The 23518-nt window shown below is 45.4% G+C and overlaps 1 protein-coding gene across 8 annotated transcripts in view; it reads right to left on the reverse strand.

The window, feature by feature from the left end:
- Positions 1–23518, reverse strand: part of prdm16 (PR domain containing 16) — a 153921-nt gene that overhangs the window by 103822 nt on the left and 26581 nt on the right. For all 8 annotated transcript variants that reach the window (XM_062563949.1, XM_062563959.1, XM_062563955.1 and 5 more), the window contains exon 2: positions 418–884. In XM_062563949.1, the coding sequence (XP_062419933.1) occupies positions 418–884 (467 nt within the window). The remainder of the gene's footprint in view (positions 1–417; positions 885–23518) is intronic.

Here is a 23518-nt window from a genome sequence, read left to right on the forward strand (position 1 = left end):
CGCTCGGACCGATGCCCAGAAAAGCTGATACCTCTACTAATCAGGCAGATTTTTCCATCTGACATGGCTCTGATGCTGGAAATCTGAAAGAGTGTGATTTGTATATATGTGTGTGTGTGTGTGCGCGCGCGCGCTTTGGGAAGGATACAAAGATGAGGTTTAATCACACAGAGGATGCAAATTGCATGGGCATCTTTACTTCTAATGAAAAAGGCGAGTGATGGCTGGAAATGTGAATGAAAGAAGAGCGGCTCGATCATTCACTTACCCACTTCAGCTTCGGCCCCTCTTTTCATCTCAGATTTTATTTGACATTAGTTTGAGCCACAAGTAGGCGAAATGTGATTGTGAAATGAAAGAAAAGAGAACCGTTAACGACCCCGAAGCACCCTGTAAGACACCCCCGCAGGTTCCTACCTCCCATCCATAGGAGCCGTCTTTGCCTGTGGCCTCGTGATGCAGCGGGCTGCGCAGACCAAACCTCTCGCCCACGCCGATGCAGGCCTTGGCCCAAACACCGAGGCCGGCGCCGGGCACGGAGGACTCGCGCAGCTCCAGTTCGCTGGGAATGGGAATGTCATCGGGAATGTAGACCGGCGCCTCGTAGGGCGAGCCCTCCTTGGGGGTGGTGAAGTCCTGGTCGATGCTGCTGCTGTTGCTGTTGTTGTGGAGGTGGTGGTGGTGGTGGGTGGCGTAGATGTGGGGGTGCAGCAGGTGGTGGTGGTTGTTGTTGTTTGGATGGGAAGGAGTGGGTGAGGGCAGCGGGGACATGTTGACGACGCCGTCGTCCGTGTCGTCTTCGAGGCTGTCGGCGCCGCCTCCGCTCGCTAAGCCCGGGAGGTCGGCCTCTGTGTCGTACATGCTGTCCACTGGTTCGCTGTCATCTGTGAGACAAAACACAAACATACAGAGGCAATTGTTATTGGGCGGGCGGAGGAGACATTTCACCGTCAGCGTGTTACCAACCCAAATGTCCACTGCTGAGATCGTGAAATACAAAATGTACAAAAAGGTGCAAAAACACTTGGCTTTAAGTCACATCCCATTCCTCTCATTGTGCTATTTTGTGGGATTTCGATCATTATTCCGCATCATTTCCCATATGCCTCTTACATGTACATTAGTGCTGAAAGTATTCCAAGACAATCATCTTTCTCAAAATGAAAATCTTTTGTGTTTTCTTTAACTTAAACTTCAACATTCAATAGAAGCAAAGGTACTCATCCCACCCTAACAAGAAAGTACAGAAGAACAGTTCAGCGCGTACTAGTTTAATTGTGTTATCCTCAGCTCGTCTGTTTGGGTCCTTCTTTTCCACTCTGGACTGATCCTGGTGTCTTTAGTCTAAGCACGACTACAGTTTTACTATCTAAACACAGGGACTGGCAATCAGCGGGCTAACTAGGCCCAAAATTACAGGAGGGGTGGTTCCAATCAAGCCTTCTCTCGCTGTTAGCCTCTATCCAGCCTGCTTAAAGCTCGTCACCGCTTCCCACATTCCAGCTGGAGCTGCAACACGACGTTTAGGAAATGTGCTTGTTGTCACACAAAAGTTGACTAACATTTGTTTCTCGTGTTTTAATAAAATAGATTTGCATCAGTAATAAGTTGGACAAAAAGCGCAAATCAATGGGTTTTTTTGTGCTTACCAACTCATTTCTTTGTCTATGCTTAATAAGGTAAGGCCGGAAACACTGTCAGCGGCTCAAGATGCCCAATGACAGATGTGGATTGTGAACGCTGCTAAAATGAACTGACATGTACTTTTTTTATGTGAAATGTAAAGCTATGGAAGCATGTGACGACAGCTTTTCAGTGCCTGGCAGACGTCCATGCAGATCCGGGAAACGTGTCACATAAAGCTGCTGCAGTAAAATCTAGCCTTTTTATTACTGATTCCGCGTCATCCAGTGATTTGGACTGGAAAATAACCCGTGATCAATGCTTCATAGGGGCTCAGAACAGACATGCAATTCAGCATGGGAACAAGAGAGCTAGCAGTAACGTCCACTTTTCACAGATCAAATAAAGTTTTATAACTCGGCGCTATCTGCTGCTCCCGCCGCACAATCAAAAGTGTTTTCAGGCTGTTAAACACTCGCTCTCGACTCACTTTCCCTCTTCACTGCCCCACTCTCACACTTGACCCATTGAGAGCAATTTCGACAAGCAGAAAGACAGCCTTGGAAAATCTATTAAATACAATTTGGCTTTAAGAGCCTGTTCACAAAAAATGCAGCGATTGCTACGGCAAATAATTGAGTAAGAAAGAAAAAAAAAAAAAAAACTTTTTGAATGAACAAAACCTCTTTTGTGAGACACGCGAAGCCGCAAAGTGAGGTAGAAATACGCCAGGCACTGTGTGATTTCAATTCTCTCAATTGTAGCTCAACAATTTCATTAAAAAAAGTGGAACATTATCAGAGTACTCGCCACCGGTGGCAAGTTCTCCTTCTATCTCCCGCTTCTCAGATTTAAGACACGTGTCAGCGGGGGGCCTAAAACGTTGTGGATGAGAAAAGTACGCAGGAAAACAATAAAAGGGGAGGAAGAAGAAGACAAAAAAGAGGAGGTCTGTGGAGTCTGAAAAACTGATGACTGAGCTATTCTAGACGGCTCCTTGTTAGCTCTTGGTCTCAGAAGACGCAGAAAGAGAAGTTAGGTCCGTCTCCCCGAGGGCTTCTTCAAAAAAAAAAAAAAACACCCAGGCCAGATAGTGCCTTCCTCCCCCTGGCTCCTTATGTTGTTCTTTCTCACTCTGGTCTTCTCGCCATCTCTTTCTCTTTTACGGGGAGCTATTTATCCTGATTACATCAGGGGTCAATCATTAATTCGCACCTTGGGGGTCCCGGTGCTGGCTGCGGCTACAATGGGCTGCTTGTTCAGCGGCTGTTATTCCAGTGGAAAAGTCGGCCGCTCTGCCTGAGAGCAGGACGCAGGCCACATGAAGGCATTTGATGAATTGTAAATGCGTGCTATAAACGAAGCTCTTTGCTTAGTAGCGGCTTGCAATATACATTGGCAAGACATGGTGTTGCAGCTGATAAAGATGATATCTCCTAATTACGGCATGTCCCGTTGAAATGAGAAGATGTGACATTTATAGAGACAAAGCTCTAAAATAAACATTCAAGGCCAAATATTGCACAAGGCAACCAAGTACTATCAGCCATTAACAAAATAAATTGTACAAATCCTATTTTCAAAAGTCAGGACATAAAAAACAAAGAAATATGAAATGCAGATAAAGTTGTAATCAACGTTGCCATGGCGAAATAACGACACGGTGCTGAAAATCAGTTGTTTAATCTGAGTGCCTTACAACAGGCAAATTGTTCTGTGGTTGTGTTTAATCACAGCACTCAAGACTTAAATGCAGAAAGATAGAGATCGGGAGTCATTTTCTGCCGTCTGCCTGGACGCTCACAAACACATGTGCCTTGTGGCATTTAGTCTGGGCCATGTTGTCGACGTAGCAAGAAATGTGACTGCCTGCAAGAAGAAATACTGTGTCAAATGAGGATGAATTAATTTCTTGCAGAATAAGCAATATTGCCTTCATGAGAAAAATACAGAATCCTGCACTTTCACTTGTACACAAGGGATGCAGACGGCGTGAAAGCACTGCACACACGACGGGCCACAATGGCAGCCAACACTAGCTTGAGCATCCAGAGCCAGGTGTATGCTTTGCTAGAGCCCAAGCAGCACAGTGGAGCCATGGCTGTGGCTAAGATAACAAGAAAAGAGAGCTGGAAATAGGACGTGTGTGCCAATGATGGCCATCATAAAGCACACACGTCCCATTTCTCTCACTGCCTTCCCCCTCCAACGCACGCAGAGACTACAGCTTTGTCTGACTGTAAATTGATCTGGTTCAATTCAAAAGCAAAGCCAGCCACTGATGAAAAGACGGTATCCAGGGAAAAGGCAAAACTATGCACGATTCTGCACTGGCTCCAAATATGGGGAGGAAAGATCGTCTGGTGAAAAAAAAGAGGCAGAGGGAGACCGTGTGGACCATGACAGATATGAAAAATGGATTGCTGGTTGAGCAATAAATGACCAAACATTTTGATGTGGGAGCTCTGTGCGCACATGTTCACACGTGTGTGTAAGAACGTGCGGGGGGAGGCATTCGAGCCCAAAGCTTAATCTGATGTTTGCGCCACTATATTACGTCAATATGGTACCACTTAGCTTATGGTTGGCCAACAGAGTGATATTGGTACCTGTTTACCCCCCCCCCCCCTGTATTAAGCAGGCCTTTGATGATCCCCGGACACCGAAAAAACGCCCCAAAACACAGGAGGGGCGTAGGAGCTGTAAAAGTTATACAAGTGCAATTCAAAGGTAGAGTGAGTGAGAGAGAGAGAGAGAGGTGAAAAACTGTACAATGGTGTATTTTTCTGCGGTGGTACTGTATTCAAAATGACGTCAGCAGCCAAAGTGTTAAGGGGAGAAGGTACGAAATAATGAGCGAGCGCCGGAGGCACGCTCAGCTACAATACGGGCGAGCGGCTCCGAGCAAGAACACCACACTTCCCCTTGTAAAAGCACCAGGGAACATTTCCAGGCAACACTTAAAACGACAACATAGCTTCTTCAGAGTGGGTAAAGAGGGATTGCAGAGGCGGAGGGAAAAAATGAAAGGAGTATAGAATGAAAGAAAGGACAAATGAAAGGGAGGTGTTTAAAAAAAAAAAAAAGATTTCCTCACATGGTTGCACATGCTGCTGCTGTAATAATTACACCATAAGCATTAACTGCTTCTATTGAAAAATTAAAGTGTATGCTATTGTGAGGCACTTTATACTGCTTTTGTCTTTACAGGTAGAACAACTTACTTTAAGTGCGAGCATGGACAAAGATGACATGAAAACCAAAAGTGGAATACTGTCCCCCTTCATATTTCCATGCACAAACACTGAAATCCACATTAGCGTGCATCTAAAACAAGTCTACAAGGAGCAGCTATGCATTGCCTGTTAGTTTCTCCTTTAGCTTCTTTCTCTTGTTGTATTCAAATATTACAACAATACACACACGCATATTAAAAAGGAAAAACTGAGAATATTTAGTCACTTCCTCTCATTAAGGATCCCACTCGGGCATTTGTGTGTTTATATACGTGAGTGTGTGTAGTGCCGACACAAGGCGGCTGATGTATTGATGTGGTATTTGTGCTGAGCAGCCTGAAGGCATTCCGTCCTCCAATAGTGAGTGTGTGTGTGTGTGTGTGTGTACACGGAAATCAAGCCTGCAGGCAAAGAGAAGACAGCAAGCAACCTTTTGCAGCTGAGAGCAGGTGTGTGTGTGTGTCTGTGTGGTGGCCCTGAGGTCCCAAGGGGCCACGGGGCCCAGGCTGCTGCAGACATTTATTAACAGGGCAGATTAATAGCAGCAGAAGAAAACATGTGCACAAACATGATAAATATTAATAATAATCAATATTGAGTTACATTTGCCAAATTGAGTTGCAAACATCCCCCAAGGGAGGGTCAGGCGAGGGGGGAGAGGGCAAAAACAGAGCTGCATATGAAACAAAGAAGAGAGGCTGGCAGGTGAAATGACACAAGAAGAACACCATGAAAAAAGACCAAGTAACAAGAAATGTGATTGAACCAAATGAAACTGATGATAAAGACCACCTAAAGCAACTATTCAAGTTAAGGCCAATCTTCCTGAAGAGAACATTTAGCAGTGATCATTTAAAAGGCATCACTTCATAGAGCAGATGCTGTATATGTTTTGTATGTACTTTCTGGAAGACATTTTGTGGGACAGTGGGAATGGACCAGAGACGGCAGCCCTTGAAAACACTCACACACACAATGTGCTGCAGCAAAGTCAGTCAAATCTTCTCCACTATGTAAAATGATTTGCAAATCAACTTGATTGTTTCTGTCACCGAGGGGGATCAGCCACGATGTGTCAATATCTGGAGGTGACTGAAGTCAATACAAGTCCTCTGGTCATAATTTAGTTTGAAAGACAACCTCACGTGAAGTTAAAAGCGGAGCTCATGAATACAGTCAATTGTATTGATAGAGAACAATTGCCCTTAAATCAATGAAAACCAAACTATATTTAGGAACAAACTATTTGCACGGCTCCTGGGTGTCTCTTTCTTTCTCTCCCTTTGTCTGAGTGAGTGAGTGTGTGTGTGTGTGCGTATACTTCTGTCCTTGTGTGCGTGTCTACACCCACTTCTGTTGCAGCTTCATTTAGCAAGCCTCTCAGGAGGCCAGACAAGACAGCCAGAGGAGCAGTAAGGCAGACGGCGCGCACAACGAACCCATCCATTCTTATTAACCAGGGAGGAGACAGGTTAGCTCGTGTGACTTTTCGTGTGCAGTCCGGTGTGCATATGTGTAATTGGAGACATTTCGTAGTCTGAGACCTTAAATGTGGAGTAAAACCTTTGAATTATGATAGAGTCAAATTCTTTTCAGCATTGTTTTCAATTCAAATAACCTCCATCATTAGCCATTCTGATGAAAATCTGCAAAAAGCTTCAAACTTTATAAAATGTTATTCTACTCTCCGTTGAACAAACGCAGCATTTTCTGTGGTCAATCAATTTGAATACAAAAATGTGACATGCTGGAAGACCTGATTACCTATTAAACAGAGTACCCTTCGTTGATTCTCTATCACGCTTCAGTCGGTGAAATCATGTTCACTGCTCATGAATCAAAGTCTTTGCCTTGCCTGGCTAGTTTACAGTAGCTGTATGTCTGAGGTTGTACTGATGGGTAAGCAGAGGTGGTGGGAGGAGGGTGATGATATTCACCTCTCCCCCTGAACTCGTACATCAGTCCTTTTCTCTCCAGCCTTCTGCTCCTCTCCTCTCCTCCTCGCCCACTCCCTCCAGTCATTAGCCAGTGAATTAACGACAATCTAGCGTGCTATTAATCACCCTGACAAAAGTGTTTGCATTGCCCGGCTATGCCGGCACGGGACTGTGTAGGAGGAGGAGGGTGAGAGGGGGGGCACTAGAGAGTCGGTGGGGTGTGAGAACAGAAGTGAGAAAGGATGGAGAGGTACGGAGGGAGAAGATGAGGAGATGAAATGGAGGGAATTGAGCGATGAGAGCACTACGTTCCCTGACTCCTCCCCGCCTCGCGCTCTCTCTCACCCTCCTCCCCTCCTCCCAAGAGTCAGACCCCCTGCTGGGAGGCCTGAGCCGTGGACGTCAGGTGGGTCGCAGCCGTCACACGGTCCCATGTCATCAGGCTGTCACAGTGAATGGATTTGACATGTGAGATATGCTAATCCACTTAGCTTCAAACTCCGTCTCAGCCACGCAAAGAGCAGAACGCACACACACACATCAGAGGCACATTAACCAATGTAACACTTTCCATTATATATACACAGTATAGAAATATATGTATATATTCAGGTTTCGTTGGAATCATTAGACAAATAAAATGATTTTTTGTTTTTAATATGGGATGATGCATTTGTCGTTGGTGCCGATCGTAAACTGATCATTTTTGGAACTTTTAATTAAAGAACGACCATTTGAAGAGATCAACTCCTTTTACGACATTTCATAGTCCAATGACAACTATTTAGAGAATCAATGAGTCAGAAGCAACAACACAAAAACTATACGTGATTTCAGCTTCTCAAGCGCAAGGACGGGCCTTTTCCACATTTAACAGGATCCACCTGAAGAAAAGTCATTGAATATTCCACATGTATTAGGATTGTTGAATCGATTTAATCATCGTTCATTTGTCCCAAAGTTACTCCATTAAATAGCACAGTAATTGCAGGTGTTATTATGCTCACTGCACGTAAATGATTAAACATACCTGCTGACAGCGCTGACATATTGAGCATGAACGTGCGATGAGAAAAAGTTGAATTTACAAACACAACATTTAAAAGCAGAAGGTGGAAAACTACACAAATTCAACTCCACGCCACAGTGATCAAAGTCGGCCTGCGAGCCGCTGGGTGTCAGAGTTCAAAACTATCGCGCCACCCAGCCAGATGATATCTCCAACCGATCCATCGTATTCCCCGACCATGACTTCCCCTATTAGGAGCTGTGGCGGTGCTATTACTAATCTGTTCACTATCCCACAGAAACAGGAAGGAAGAGAAGGAAACAGATGGGAAGGCCGGAGAATAGCGAGCAAGGGACACAATGCTCACTGCTCCCTTCCTCCTCCTCCTCCCCCCCCCCCCCCTCCTCCTCAGTCTCCTCTACTCTGCTTGCTCTCTAGCCGTCCGCAGAGCGAGGGAGAGCGGAGGCTCACAATCAGTCCGACAATGCTGTATACAAGTGGCGGTGAACAATGGAGGCAAACCACAAAGAATTCTGGGAACATGGGCACAGCCTTCTTCTCCTTCGGGTGGCTCCTGCATGCCGGACCCGTCGATACACATCGGCCTGCTGAGACTGAGCGGTGCCAGAGAGAGACGGGGAGAGAGAGAGAGAGAGAGAGAGAGAGAGACTGTAGAGATATGATGAGAGTGCTGCATAATAATGTTTGTGGGTGAAAAGGACAACAATCAAACACACACACACAGGCTCAGTGTCAAATCTTTCCATAATTAGACCATTTAGAAAGAACGCGCTGTGCGTGTGCGTTTGTGTCTATATTTGTGTGTGTGGTGGAGTGGCCAGTTGGTTGGAGTGGCTGCGGAGCCTGCAACAAGTGCAAACTGATTTCTTACGAGAAAAAAAAAAAATGTTGAAACATGAAAAGGAGAGAAAAGGAATGCTGATGGGAATTGAGAGAGAGAGAGAGAGAGATGGAGAGAGAGAGAGGCAATTTTGTCCCTCTTTAAGTGAGCAGGGTGTGGGGTGAACGTAGTCCATTTGGAAATAATTGGCTGGTAATTAGGCGGGGGTCGACAGGTCGATTTGGGAACAAATGGCTGTCTTTAGCTCAGGTGGCCCTCCACATGAGATAATGGGACCTTCCCCCTCCCACCCACCTCTCCTGTCCTCTCCTCTCGTTTCCTCTCCTTTCCTCAGTTTCCAGATCTGCCGGTGTGTGTGGAAAAAGCCTTCTCCCAGTATACGTGTGGACAAACAAGATCACTCCCAAAAACACACAACCATCCGTTTTTTCTTGTTTCGTATTTTGTGCATATATCCAATATCTCTAAAGATGCAAAGCAAGAGTTCAAACATTATGGTGTGCATACATACAGCAATGTTTCTTTCATCTAACAACACTGTATGAACGACTCCTCTATACCACTGCAGTACTATTTCTACCAAAATCCTTTTAAAATGACACTCTCACAAACCCCATTCCTTCCCGTCGCAAACAAGATGTTGAGACTTACTGTATGACCCCCCCCCCCCCCCCCGTCCCTGCGCTTGCTTGAATTTTGCATTAGTTAAAACATGAAGGTGTAAAACATACAGGAAATGCAGCCCTGTTTGCGTTTGTACAAATAAAACCTATTTTCATGCCACCAACCACTGCCACGCATTGTAAAAATCATCATCTACCTGTCATCTAGCTCTCTGTGTTTTACTGTGGAGCTGAAGTGCCCCACTTTAAATGACCCCCAAGTTTAACTCAACCTTTTACTTAACTCACAGAACACGTGTTGAAGGCGGGCAGATGCTCTCATTTGCTTCTGCTGAGTTGTTGTGCAAAGTCAGAATAAATGAAGCCAACTGCAGTGGTCGTATAAGTCATATAATGGGATTGCTTTGAGAAGTTGTACTGTGTGAATGCGCACAGTCAAACATGAGAAAGTAAACACAGAAATACAATTGATCCAGCAAGTAAACACTGTGTGTGTGTGTGTTGGCTGGTGCAAGCCCCCCAAGTAGGGGCTCGCTTTCTTTCGGTTACTCCCTGTGTCTCCCTCTCCCTCTCCTGTCCTCCTATTCAGCCGCGCCGGGGTCTTGTTTGGCTTCCTGCTGTTTGTGTCCAGACACGGCCTTGATTTGAATACTGATTCCCCGTTGATAGGCCCGCACTTCCGATCTAATTAACTTGTTTTGTCTTTGGCTAAATGGAAACGTCCGAGGGAGGGTGAGAGAAAGAAGGAGAGAGAAAAGAGGAGCAACACCAAACAATGTCACTGATCTTTGCAGGAGACGCGCCGTAAATAACAACAAGTAAATACAAACAGGACGGAGGTTAAGGAAGGACATGCTCTCAGCTCTTTGTGTGCACATCAAAAGGAACCGCTATCGCTTAAAGGATGCACGTTTATCTTTAAAAACAAAGGGGATATGATTGGGATTCAAAGCATCACTGAAAGTAATGCGCACAGAATACAGGCGGGGGGGGTTTGCAGTCAGAATGTTCACATCCACTGAGCTGAGTGGTGATAGGAACAGGCTGCTCACTTTCTGAGCACCTCCAAAATGTCATTTAAAATAGTAATCGTCAATGGGCTTGTGAGGTTTTAGGGCTGAGTTGCAACTGTGTGGCCATTTTTCCACATTTCCCATTATAAAGAGTTCAGGGGGGCGGGGGGGGGGGGGGGGGGGGTTATGTTTTATGCTCACTTATTGTTGCTAGTGAAATACTTCCACAATAGACTTAGACTTTTGGCTTCATTCATGTCAATTTGACAATGTTATAGCATTTTGATGCTACTATTTAAAGTCTACATCACATGTAATACTGCCACATAATGATCAACGACGAGTGCGCATGTTGTTTCCCTGCTGTGTATTGTCCTCGGGTCCCCTGTGTGCGTCTATTTGGGTTTGCATCTGTGGCCCTTGCAGCTATTTAGCCTCGACTCCGTCATGGGGGGAAACTTCGGGCAGACAGGACACCGGGGGACAACAAGACACACAGCGAGGAGCAGACAGAGAGGTCAGTGTCCACTGAGAGAAAGACGACACCGACGAGGGAGGCTACTGACCAGAAGAGGCAGGGGGTGGAGGGGGTTAGATAATGGCTTATGACCCAAAATAAACTGCATAAACAAATGAAAGAGCAGCGGAGATGGGCTAAAGGAAGAGGAGAGGGGGAGGCGAGGGAGGATCAAAGGGGATGTCCGCCGCTGATACCGCACCTCAGATAATGTGTGGTGCAATTAGCGCGCTGTGACGATTTCCATTAGGGCTAATCAAATATTTATACTGCCCCCTGAGCATGTCACAACGCTGCCCTGGCCCTTCATATCAATGTGACAAATGCCTAATGAAAGAGCTGGCGTGTAGACAGTGAGAGGAGGGTGGGGAGAGACAGATAGAGAGGGAGAGAGAGAGAGAAGGGAGGTGGAGAGGTGTTTGAGTTAGCTCTGTCTCCCTTTTCCACATTTGGTTTGCAAATGTTTAGCCCTCTGTCATCAATTACAAGGCTGGTCTGGTGGCAGTGAGTGGCTATGCGTGTGTGTGTGTGTGTGTGTGTGTGTGTATGTGTGTGTGAGATGAAACAAGGACGAGGTAGCGCTGATGCTTCCTCACCGAGAGTCATTAATCAAACTGGGCCGGCTGCAGAACCAGTCCAAATTGGGCTCATCAGTCTGGGCATTAAGCAGGCATAAAGGCACAAGGACGGGGAGATGGGGGGGGGGGAGAAGGAAAGAAATACATCTAAATCTAAACCTATTTCACTTTTATACACCTCTGTGATGCTGTCATGCCTCCCAAAATAGCAGAATTCCTGCCTGGACACATTCAAAACAATAGTGGTCTGTTCAGCACATTGGCCCTTTTGTTTGTGGGATAACAATGTCATCAATTTAAATGAAAAGTGTTCAACCTCTCAACTAGTCAAGACTAAAGTCTTCTTTGAAAATCTTACTTTGTACGGAGTTATTCCACTTTGCCCCTATCTAACCAAGTACAGACAATTCATCTTAAAGTCAACTTTTTCTGTATTTCAAAATATTAAATGAACGTTGATTTGGTTTTAAAACTGAGTAATATTCCTTGTGTGATTTTAAAAGGTCTCTTTCACATTTTCTATAAATGCTGTTTTTGAGAGAGAAAGAAAAAAAGCACAATAACCATTAGCGGTCAGTGACACAATCAACTGAGGGTTAGGGCTAACAAGATGGGCGGGCCTCTGGAGGTGAGAGGTCAAGTCCTGGCTTGACTGGGAGATGGAGGAGAGTGGTCAGGATTTGAAAGATGAGAAAGGAGTGAAGGATGGACCTGGTTGGGTGCTGTGACAGTCTGGGATATGGATGACCCTGCACACCAATGTGACGTAAACAATGAATATACTTTTTAGCAAGGTTTCAATGGTCTGTGGGAAGAGAGAAAAATGAACGTCTAAATGTGTTTTGTTCTTTTTACTCAACATATAGCGTAGAAGAAATCTATCAGAACAAAGAACAATAGTGCAACACACACATTGAAACTATATTGATAAAAATATACATAAAAACACAGATTAAGAAGCATGAACTAGAAACGTGTGTACTGAAACAGCAGGGGGATCAGATTGGTGCAACCTTCAATGTACAAACAAATTATTTGATTAATTGTCATAAACATCCTAAAAAAAAGCCAAATAGTTTTGGCTGCAAAAAGATCAGTAAACAAATTAAACATGGAAAAATTCAAATTTAGTTTTCATGAATGCATACATAGATGGTTTGTTAAATGATATAAATTGTGTTACGGCAGACGACAAAGCAGCTCTCGACATACTGTCGCCGCTATGAGGCAACCGGGCCACCAAAGCCTGGTAAGCGCTGAGATAGACCTGTCCTTCTAACCTACATAACTCAGGATAACAGAAAATGTCACGATAAGATGCTTCAGCCGGCTAATCTACGGCACAAGCGATAACATTCACTGGGTGAAACCATGACAGATGGGTATTGATCCTAGTTGTTGAAGGAGGCTAAAATAGATAACTAGACCACTTTATTGGTATTGATTGGAGAGTCAAGGGGGGAAATTACTTCCCTAACCCTCAAATAAAACCTTCTTGAATTATTGTGCATTCTATGTGGATTGAAGGCTGAAGGATCTAAAAGATGAATGCTTTAAGGGGCAGTTGTAGATGTTTGTACTTAACAACGTAATTTGTGTGTGGATAAAAGGAACTTCACATAAACGCACAAACGAGCAAATATTTGGTGTCACCCAAAATCGAAAACATTCAAACGTGAGATGGTCGCCCCTCTCTTTAAACGCGACGGCGCCACAACGTTAAAACGGAACGCGCACTCGACCTTAATCCCTCACAGCGCCGTACTTCCAACACACACCTCAGAGACTCACACTTAGGGTCATAACTCACCAAAAGTTGACGTACTATATCGCGCGTCTTCTCGCTACGGCGCAGTCAAACCACAAGTTCCCGGCTGCCCATAAACGCTAGTTAAGAATTAACCCTGTGTGTGTGTGTGTGTGTGTGAGACGGAGATACTACACGAGCATAGGGGGGTGTCTGGCAGGCCTATCTGCGGCGCTGCGATGCGCTAACGTGAAAGAATGCCAGTGTCAATGTGACAGAGATACGGGGAAGTGCGGGGGGCCGACGGGGCGGGTGAAGGTCGATGTCGAGGTCAAGTCCTCAAGTGGCGGACACTCGTTTGGGACAGGCTGAGATCCTTCACACATGAATTTGTTGGTGTTATTTAATCTCAAAAGGGTGCAAATGGGACCTCAAAGCATCTACTCCCTCCACCACAATGTCTGCACCCACCTCCACCCTTCTGCCAAAGCCAAGTCTCAACTGATCAACGATCTAACCAACAGGAGCCGCTAATGTTTTCACTTTTAAACTCAAATCAGGGCTCACAGCACTGAAAATGAAGTCATAGCCGCTCGTTTCTGTGTCTTCACTCCAAGTGCAGAGCCTGAGGTAAAAGCCCCCGCCAGGATGCAGCCCTGGGGGGAGGTGAAGGTAGACGGGGAAGGGTCAATGGGTGCTTGCGTGCGTCACACGTGGGACACTGGAGCTGCAACAGACCAGTGCACCTTATGAAGAGATGATACCGGCATGGGAGAGGGGTCGTTGGAATGGGTGGCAAAGGGTGGGCACAGTGTGCGAAGGGGGTGGGGTGGGGGGGTGGGGGGGTTACAAGGGCAGTTAGCACTAAATCTGTTCCATATGACACACACTCACATGGCCTGTCTGGACTTTCTCCTTCTCTCTTTCTGTCTGTCTGTCTGTCTCCCTCTCTGTGGGCTGGCGTTGATGTACAGGAGGTGGGGGGCGAGGGGAGGGGCCAAAACAGGAGCTTTGTGATCACAGGGTCCAGACCTTGTCACACACCAGGGACTCTGGTGGCTCCCCTTATCACGCAGAGGGTGCTTTTCGATCAAATCCCCCCCCCCCCCCCCCCCCTCCCTCATCCCTCTCTTGAATATAAACACACCATAGAGGAGGGCACTCACTGTGGGTCAACAAAGCATCCAATATGACTGCAACCAGATAAATCAACTCCAAAAAAGAGATTCCAAGTCAAACAGCAACGTGGTACCTGGTACGTAGTTCAGGAAGTCAGATGTGTAGGTGATTTGCTTAAAAACCACGTTAACTCAGCATTAATGCTCCAAGTTACATTCCTTGACATGAAAACTATCCTGTTTTCTTTTTCTGTCCCAACAGCAATCATATAAGCATTGTGCTCTAATCGTGTTAATGCACTCTACTACTTCCAGTAGAAATGAGTAACATAACAGCGTACAGTAACATAGGCAGCGTACTTTGGGTGATAAATGGTATAATAATGCACTGCTGCATTTTTCTAAATTTGGCCACGTTCTGGTTGTGTACTTGTTTCTAAAATAGTAAATATCCATTCAAAATCTCTCCACTGGGGTGTCACAAAATGCTAATGTACTGGGTTAACAATCGATAGTTTTGTTTTCCTATCTCTATCGATCTCTTTATTGCTATTTCGTGTCACATGGGTGAAAGGTGGGACCACTCTGTAATCTGGCTGACACACACACACACACGCACACACACACACACACACACACACACAGAGGCCTGGATCAGTCCCTCATCTTGCACACCACAGGCCTCACGTCTCCCACTAATCACACACTGCCCCATGCCTCTGCCTGTGAAACAAAAGCAGGCCTTGTCTGACCAGGTCCAGCGCTTGTACAAGAGGCTTAGGGACATTTTTCTCATTTTTGACCAGCTAATATCTTGCAAAAGTTGTCTAATCTCTTTGCGTTTAACTTGAGATTTGTGCACCCCCCCCTCCACATGCCTAACACCTGCCCCTGCTAGGCCCCGACGCATGGTGCTTAACCAGGCCATTTTAATTAGGTTGGATGTGTGTGCGTTTGTGTGTGTGTGTGTGTGTGTGTGTGTGTGGGTCAGAATCAAGGCCCCGTGGACTTACAAGCTGATATAATGAAACACAGCAGGTGACGAAAAGATCAGCACCGCTTTGAAATCAACTAACTGAACTTCAGACGAGAATATGGCTTTCCTTATATTGCCTTCTAATACATCGCCTATATTAGATATCTACTATTTGCACGACAATATTTTATTACATAATTGCACTAAATGTGATTACTAAAGACTACATTAGGAAATTTAAATATTATTTAACTTATCTTTTACTTATAGTAATTCATTTCTGTCCATCTTTTAAAAAATAACCAACATTGCGTGCAAATATAACAGCATGCATGCAGAGTATTCACATGAATGTAATATTTGTACTAAAGGTGAAGGGGAGGAAAACAGTAGCACTGAATTCGGTCTATTCTCCTTTGCTGCTTACAGCATGAAAGGGACCATGGATACTAAAGCCACATAAAGTGCTCGGAGCTGCAGTGCAACGACAAACCAATTCTCTCAGGGAAGGGAATAAAGGCTACCAGGGTTACAGGAAGTACAACCAAGTTGGAGACTGACAAAGACACACAGAAAGGAAAAGAGAGAAGGAAGGCGAGTGAGAAGAAAAGGAAGAAGAAGGGCCGCTTTTGAGAACCGAGGCTGTTTTCCGTGCCAGGTCCGAGTGTGTTGACGGCTCTGATTTCCAACAGGCTTTAAGGAGGCTCATTTTATGGGCTGTGCTCCACTCAGTCAGTCTGACTTACTATCAATCCCCCTCTGTTGTCATTCTGTCTGCTACGCTATCACGCTGTCTGTATGTGCACAAGATTGGACGTGCGCATCTAAGATCTGTGTGTTAAGACCAAGTGAGATAGAAAAGACCTTCTTATGGATCTTTCAAATGTTGTTGTTGTTGTTGTTGTTGTTACCTTGTGTGTGTGTATTGTGAGCCATGTTGTGGCATTGGGGCACTACACGCTTTACAACGACTGCTGATTAGAAACCGTGAGCTGTGCATGCTATGCCCAGTGAAATGAGACAAAAACAGTGAGGACAGAGAATCACAGATAAAAACTGGCATGAATGGACACAGATCTCAGCCAGTTATAAGTGAGACAAGCTCAGCTGTCTCTCCCTCCCTCTTCTAAGTGAGCTTTTGATCTGAGACCTTATACGGTATTATTTCACAAAACAACTTTATACACACACACAAACACAAGCGTGCAGACACGGGTACAAGTCAGCGTGAGTTCCAGGGAAAACCATAGACACAATGCATGAACAGGACACGGTTGCCAAGGAACACATTTGAGGACATTCAGGTTAAGGAGTAATTGGGACACATGGCCTTGGCTATGATGGCTCCCCCACAGCATTGTGCAGTAACATACGAGTTGGTAAAAGAGGAATGCATCGGTAGTATTGAATACACAGACTCTCTCAAAGCTCTGAGTAAACTTCATATTTCAACAGGAAGCTCGATGAAATTTTGACCTCCCGTTGCCACAGAGCACACAGATCAAACTGTTCAAACTTCCCCACATATTATATTAGCCATTACAACTTGCCGTCTTGCCGTTGCCAAAAATGACATAATCTCCTGTCAAATTAGGAAGTGAGATGATAGCTGGTCTAGGTCCCTCCTTCTGAGGTCCTGCCGAGAGTTAAATCCCAAAAGAAGTCAAACTGATTCCAGAACAGCACTTAAACTCTCAAGAGCTTATACTAACATCCTTATTACAGGGATGAGGCGCCGTAGCTGTCCTTCACTCCCCTCCAAAGACAGCTGCTGAAGGTGGAATCAGGTAAACTAGGCTCTAAGACAACACCAGTGAGTGCTTAAGTTCACAGACTCCAGCTAACAGCTGTATTATCGCTGCATGTTGCGTGTCTCCTGTATCTTTCCCTGTAACAGAGGTTCTGAGCTCAGTCAAGTCAAACAGTCAGCGCCGTCCCTTCAGAATAAAAATACTGCTTTTTTTTTTTCCTCAGCTTGGGAAGTTGGCGGACTACACCAGCAGACATTCTCGTTCTGTTGCTTCATGTTTTTGGAAGAAGGCGGCGTAAACTTGACTGGCTGCCTAAGAGATTTCTAAATAAAGTGTTTGAACTATTTTGGGGGCAGAGATGTTTTAAACCTCCTTTAGCTCAATCAGACAAGTCTAAGGTCAACAATAAAAGAAGGAGATTTGGAGATAAATGAGCGGGGAAGCTGGGTAAAGAATGAAGGATTCGTGAATTAAACACTCTCATAAAGTCCCTTTTTGTATTCCAGCAATCGCATTGTGTGCATGTGCATGTGCTCGTGCGCATCTGCATGCCTCAGCGGGGCGCTCGTATATTTAGGGTTGCAGGGGGCTCTCACCGTGAGCTTTTCTGATTAGAGCCATAATTAAAAGCTGTGTTAATTGGTGTTGTGGCCAACACTGGCCACCCAGTTCATTAAGGACCTCTATTCCCCTTCTGCATGCTAATGAATGGTGAAAGAACTAGCATTATCAATCGGCTACACCCAGGGGACCAGTCAAGTGTGAAGGAGCGAGGCTGAGGGAGAAACCGAGCCAAACTACGAAGGAGAGGAAGAGAGCTCCCTCTATATTGATCAAGTTGATGCCTTCATGGTCAATGTTTGTGCAAAGTTTAATAACACTGAAGAAAGACCAGAAAGATGGGAGATGTTAATTCAGTAAATGTAACAAAACATTGCTGAAACTGGGAATGGATCCACTGCAGAGAAAAACAGCCAATTGAATCGGTCTCTCACACAGAAACAGTGCAGTCCTCTCTGACCCTCCACACACCGTAATTAAAGGTAACTCCTTAAATCAAAATAGGCCCTTAGCATGAAAGCTAAAGCTAACATATGGATTTCCTAACTGGTTATGGTGGTTTAAACTATGGGTGTGCTCACTAATTGGTTTCCTATATATCCCACCAGTATCAACAGGAGGTGTAAGAGTACTCGGTCTATTCTATTGACCATTGATCGAGCACCCACTAATGTCTTCACTAACCTCCATCTTATTTAGATCTTTACTAACCTCCATCGAATTTAGCTAATAGCAAATCAAGTTACCGCCACTGTCATTATCAGCCATTACCCCAAATTAAGATCCAAGAAACTATTGTTTTCTTTACAATTACTGTACAAAACAAGTTCTTTCCACAGTTTATCCGAGAGCTCAAACATGTGATGCTGATAATGACAATTTATATTTGCCCGTTCCCCATCACATCTTTCTCATTCTGATGAGGGGGGGGCTCTCTCCATGCAGGTGTCTAACTCACTGCTGTGCCTTTCTGGGAACAAGTTTGTGCTTTGTGACAAACAATTTATAATAATGCACCATGGCTTCAATATGATGAGCGTGGCTGCTAGAAATGTCGCATGATCATTAATACCCTCTGGTGTGATGTTTCACTGAGGGGCCATGCTTAGTCTCTCACACACACACACACACACAAAAGGGCTGCTAACAACACAAAAAGTAACAGTGCTGACAGATTAGTGTTTTAAGCGTACCTCAGACAGAGAGTATCCAGTTTAAGATAGATCCTTGTTCTCTCTCTCGGACTCCATTTCGATGCTATCCATGTGGATTTGGAAAAATAACTGAAAAATATTTATCATTTTTAAACCTGAATAAACGGAACATGGTGTGGTGGAAGATGGCCTCAACCGGTGAGGAAAACACCTGAAAAGATAAACAACGTTTAGCAAATGCAGCCGCAGAAGGGATTCCTGAAAGGCTCTGCCTGTAACTCAACGCAACCATATTAACCTACGACCATTAAGACGCCTTTTCCAACATCAATTTCCTGCCCGTCTAACTAATTCCCGACAGAACAATGTGTTTTTTCATACATGTTCACGGGACGTGACACATCCTCACAGTGACATCAGTGTGAGAGACGCGAGGGGAGAATCTCATCACCCTTTCCGTGACAGAAATGTTGCTTTTACTGATTAGTTAAGCGGGTGCATGTGAAGGTGAAGTGCTCTTGTAAAACGCTCCCTTTGTCCTTAGACTAGACTGTGCCCCCCTGTTCCCTTCTGGAGCTCACCAGCTAAGGTGTTGACACAATGAATCCCTCGAAATAACACTTTTGTTTTTGCGCCCTCTCTAGTTGGGTTTACATTCAGCAATCACACAGACAAGGAAGCTGTTCAGTGTCCACTGGCCAAAGGTTCTGGACGTACGCGCTGTGGAGGTAGGAGGTAGGAGGAGGAGGAGGAAGAGGAGACTCAGGAGGAGGGCCCTGGTACTGTGACATCATTGAGGGCAGAGCCACAGGTGAAGAGTAGAGCAAACAAGCAGGAAGGAGCCCAGGGGAGGAGCTTGCGACTTTGTCAGGAGCCCGACATTTAGGCGCTGCCGCGGAAACTCGGGTTTCACTCACCCGTCCCAAGGTCAGGCGCTGCTTTTCATGCAGCCTTGCGTGGAACACGCACCTGGCACGCTCTTGAGACGGGCGACTCGCCGTGCCCAGTGTTCGTTAGTCATTACTGGCCCGACCCGCCATTCTCATGTAAATATCCACACCGGGTCAACATTTTGCATGGAAGCCTGTGATTAACGATCCAAGCCGAGCAAAAATGGTTCTTCGGTGGGTGCAACGTATCGAAGGAGACACGAGAAATGAGTCGACTGTATGGTTGTTTTGATGACGTGTTTTGAGGGGAATGCCGCTGAGTTACAGCTCCATCATGTTTGAATCAAACGCAAGCCAGAGCCCTTCCTCATACACTAAGCAAACACACGCCAGCATTCCTCTGTGTCTGCCATTTCAGCTCCAGTCAAACCCCACGTAGATGCGAGGGCATTAAAGCATTAGGGGCTAATGTTTTTAAAAGTGTACGGTATCTTGGAGGGATTCGGGAGGTGGGCGCCATTTGCGTGTGCGTAATGGTGGATGAGATGGGACCTCACATGGCAACCATTACAGACACAGCCCCTCTAATCGCTGCCGACCTGCCTCCCCGCCTGCAGCCATCCCACCTCTGACTGGTGTGTGTGTGTGTGTGTGTGTGTGTGTGTGTGTGTGTCAGGGGGCATCCCAGGTTCAGGAGGGCAGAATGTTCTCAGATGCATTTCTTGCCACATTAACACGGCTTTTAACATACACAGACACACACACACACACACACATACATATATAAGCTTTGAACATTTTTGACAAAACCTTTCCTCTGTTAATATATAATATAAAATACATTAGTAAACATAACACTACTCTTTCGCAGCTTTTTCCAATCCAGTCAATGAAGCACTGCCTGCGTTCCACTGATTGTCGATGAAAGGTAGCGACAAGCAACTTGGGCAGACGGGGAGGGGAGGAATGAGGAGACCAACAGGGGAGATGGAGATGGAAAAGGGAAGAAAGGGAGAAAAAAGGGAGCCACTTTTGGGAGAGTTTCAAGAGACTGAAATGCCTTTAACATAAAACAGGATTTAGAATAGCTTTATGTCTTCTTAAAAAAAATGGAATAGTTGACTAAAAATAAAGGTAGACGTATGACACAGTGTATGCATGGATGGCTGGATAGAGGGTTGTCTGACTGACAAAGCACTGAAGTGTCTGTGTCCTCAGACTATCCAGTGTCTATGAGACTGAAACAGAAACAGATATGAAGCCAAGCGGAAAGAAGCAAGAACAATGTGTCTTCTTGTGTATATATCCGGCGGTGCACACGGTTGTGTGCATAGGGAAATATCTAAATATTATGGAAGATTTTGTTGTATGTTTATGTCTTGAATCTCTGTATTTATGTATGTGTGTGTATGTGTGTGTCTGCTAGCACATGTGCTTACCGGGCATCATTGGGATGACCATAAAAATTCATAAAGATGCGTCACGTGTGGAAGCCTACACCTACTTGTCTCAATGAAGACATACACACACAATCACGCACAACAAACAAACATACATACATACTTACACCGCCTCAGGTGAGCGTGTGTGTGATCTGGAGGGGGGATAACTTTGTGGCGAGACCACACAGGAGACAGCTTTCAACTGGGTAAACACCACATCAAACACGCACACGCTCCCCTTCTCTCTCTCTCACACACACACACACACAAACATGGATACGGTTTGCTTGCGTCCCTCCTGCGTAATTGAGAAAAGCTGCCGTCCATTAAAACTTGCTGACATCACTTAGACAGCTAAATATGAAGGGAGCTAACGAGCTAGTGGGGGCCTTTGATTGAGCTTCCAAACAGGTTCAAATTTTATCACCAGTTACCCGCAGCACAGGACACAGACCCGCTACACACTCGCAACTGAGCATCTCCAACAAACAATCCCAGCAGTGGAGGTAATCACCTGCAGAGAGAAGAAAGGTGTTCACTCCCACCGTGCCCACCCGAAACAGCAGACGGCATCACAAATTCATCTTTTGTGTGGTTGTGTATGCTTGCTGCATCATCTGTGAGGACATGCTCGCACTTTGGTCGGAATGTCAACCGACATGGCGGAGGCCTGACTTTTGTACTCGATTCCTCCCCCACATCCCTCCATCTCTCACTCACAGCGGCGCATTCGCCTCAGATAAGGAGAAAGAACGATGTAAGGTTGGCTGGAGCCTGAACAACTCTAATTAAGTCTGGTTAACTTAGCTCTGAGACTTCCATTACACGCATGCACACACACACACACACACACACACACACACGCTCGTACACACACTCTTACTGCGGCTCTCTCCTCTCTCTATTAACACCTGCTTCTTTTCCAATTAGCCCTCCAAATAGAGACAAATGGGCCAGAGGGGTCTGATTAATTCACTCCTGTCAAGGACTTGGCTGCACAATGCCATCAGGGCGCTCATGCAGGCATGGACCCGTGTGCAGGCTCACACACATGCGCAGGTTACACTGAGCAGACAGCGTCAAAAATCCAGGCCTTTCAGGATTGAAATTTTTAACCATAAAATGGCAAATGCGTTGCAATCACACTAATGCATTTGAATGTGGAAGATATTTGCCATTAAAAAGTGAACAAAGAGAGGTGGGATGTGACTTGTCCTTCTTTTCATCCTCTTTCACGGATCAGCGGTCTATCCCCACCACTCCTTCCCGGGGACAAATACCTCTCATCTTTGCTCCAGTGAGTTTGTGAGTGTATACGTGCATCTTTGTGCCTCTGTGTGTGTGTGTGTGTGTGTCCATACATGTGTAGGTAAGCTGCGTGGATCCCATCATTAGTCTTGCTCTCCTGTCCTCCCCTGTTTGTTTAAGCAGAGCTTTCTGTTTGCTTGGAGCTGCATGTCCTCCAAAGAGACTGCTACATGCAACCACTTCAAAACCTAACCTGTTCCCCCCTCTCTCTCACACACACACACACACACACACACACACACACAGACAGGCCGTGGCTTGTTAACCTGTGACTTTGACTTTTCAAGGCGCCAATCTTTTTGATAACCAGTTTTTTGTGCATGAAAATCCTCAAATAACATCATTAAGATAAGCTAAGATATTTGTCAGCATTTTTTAAACTTGCATGACCAAAACTGTCAATCTCTTAGTACAAAAACATAAAACTATGCCGTCAGACATTAAAGATCTGGGAGTGGGGCAAAACAGGCTAAATTAGGTGTTGAATTTGTGAAGTGAAAGAGTGTACGTGTATCAAACTAGATCGCTAGATAGAAAATGCATGTGATTCAATCAGCATCGGGCGTTGATAAATAGTCCCGGAGGAGCGTATGACAATCTCACCTTTGAACTACGAATGATGAAGAATGATCTGTCTATGAAGATTACCGCTGTTTGCTCAGTGGGCGGAGGCTGGCATTTCTCTCAAAGTGACAGAATGGTGCAATGCCTTCCACTTTTCAAAAAGACAGGTGCCTATTTGCATGCATTCCTTGCCTACAACATGCTCACATCGACCCAAAGACAAAAAGCTGCTCTTAGAATTTTGGAAAAAAACAAACAGCGCTTCTTGTTGATTATCGAAAAAAAAGGGTTGGTCCTTTTGGCTTAGCTTTATGAGTTTTTCTGACGGACCACAATTCAATCCCAGTTGTGAGTGGTCTTGAAATGGCATTAGCACCCAGGTCTGCCGCCCCCCCAGTTTATCCAAGCACACAGCAACTCAAACACAATGCCAACGTTGCTTGCGAGTCACCGCGCAATTGTACGGCTGCACATTAGTTCAACACCAAATAAATAGCTGCTGCTTCAGTTCATAAACTCTGGGGTTCAGGGGTCGAGCTATGTCAAGCAGGGCACTGAATGAGACGCCATGGGATAAAAGAGACACAGAGAAAGGGGTTTAGACAGGGG

Source organism: Pungitius pungitius, chromosome 1 (genome assembly GCF_949316345.1).
Source record: "Pungitius pungitius chromosome 1, fPunPun2.1, whole genome shotgun sequence".
NCBI lineage: Eukaryota > Metazoa > Chordata > Actinopteri > Perciformes > Gasterosteidae > Pungitius > Pungitius pungitius.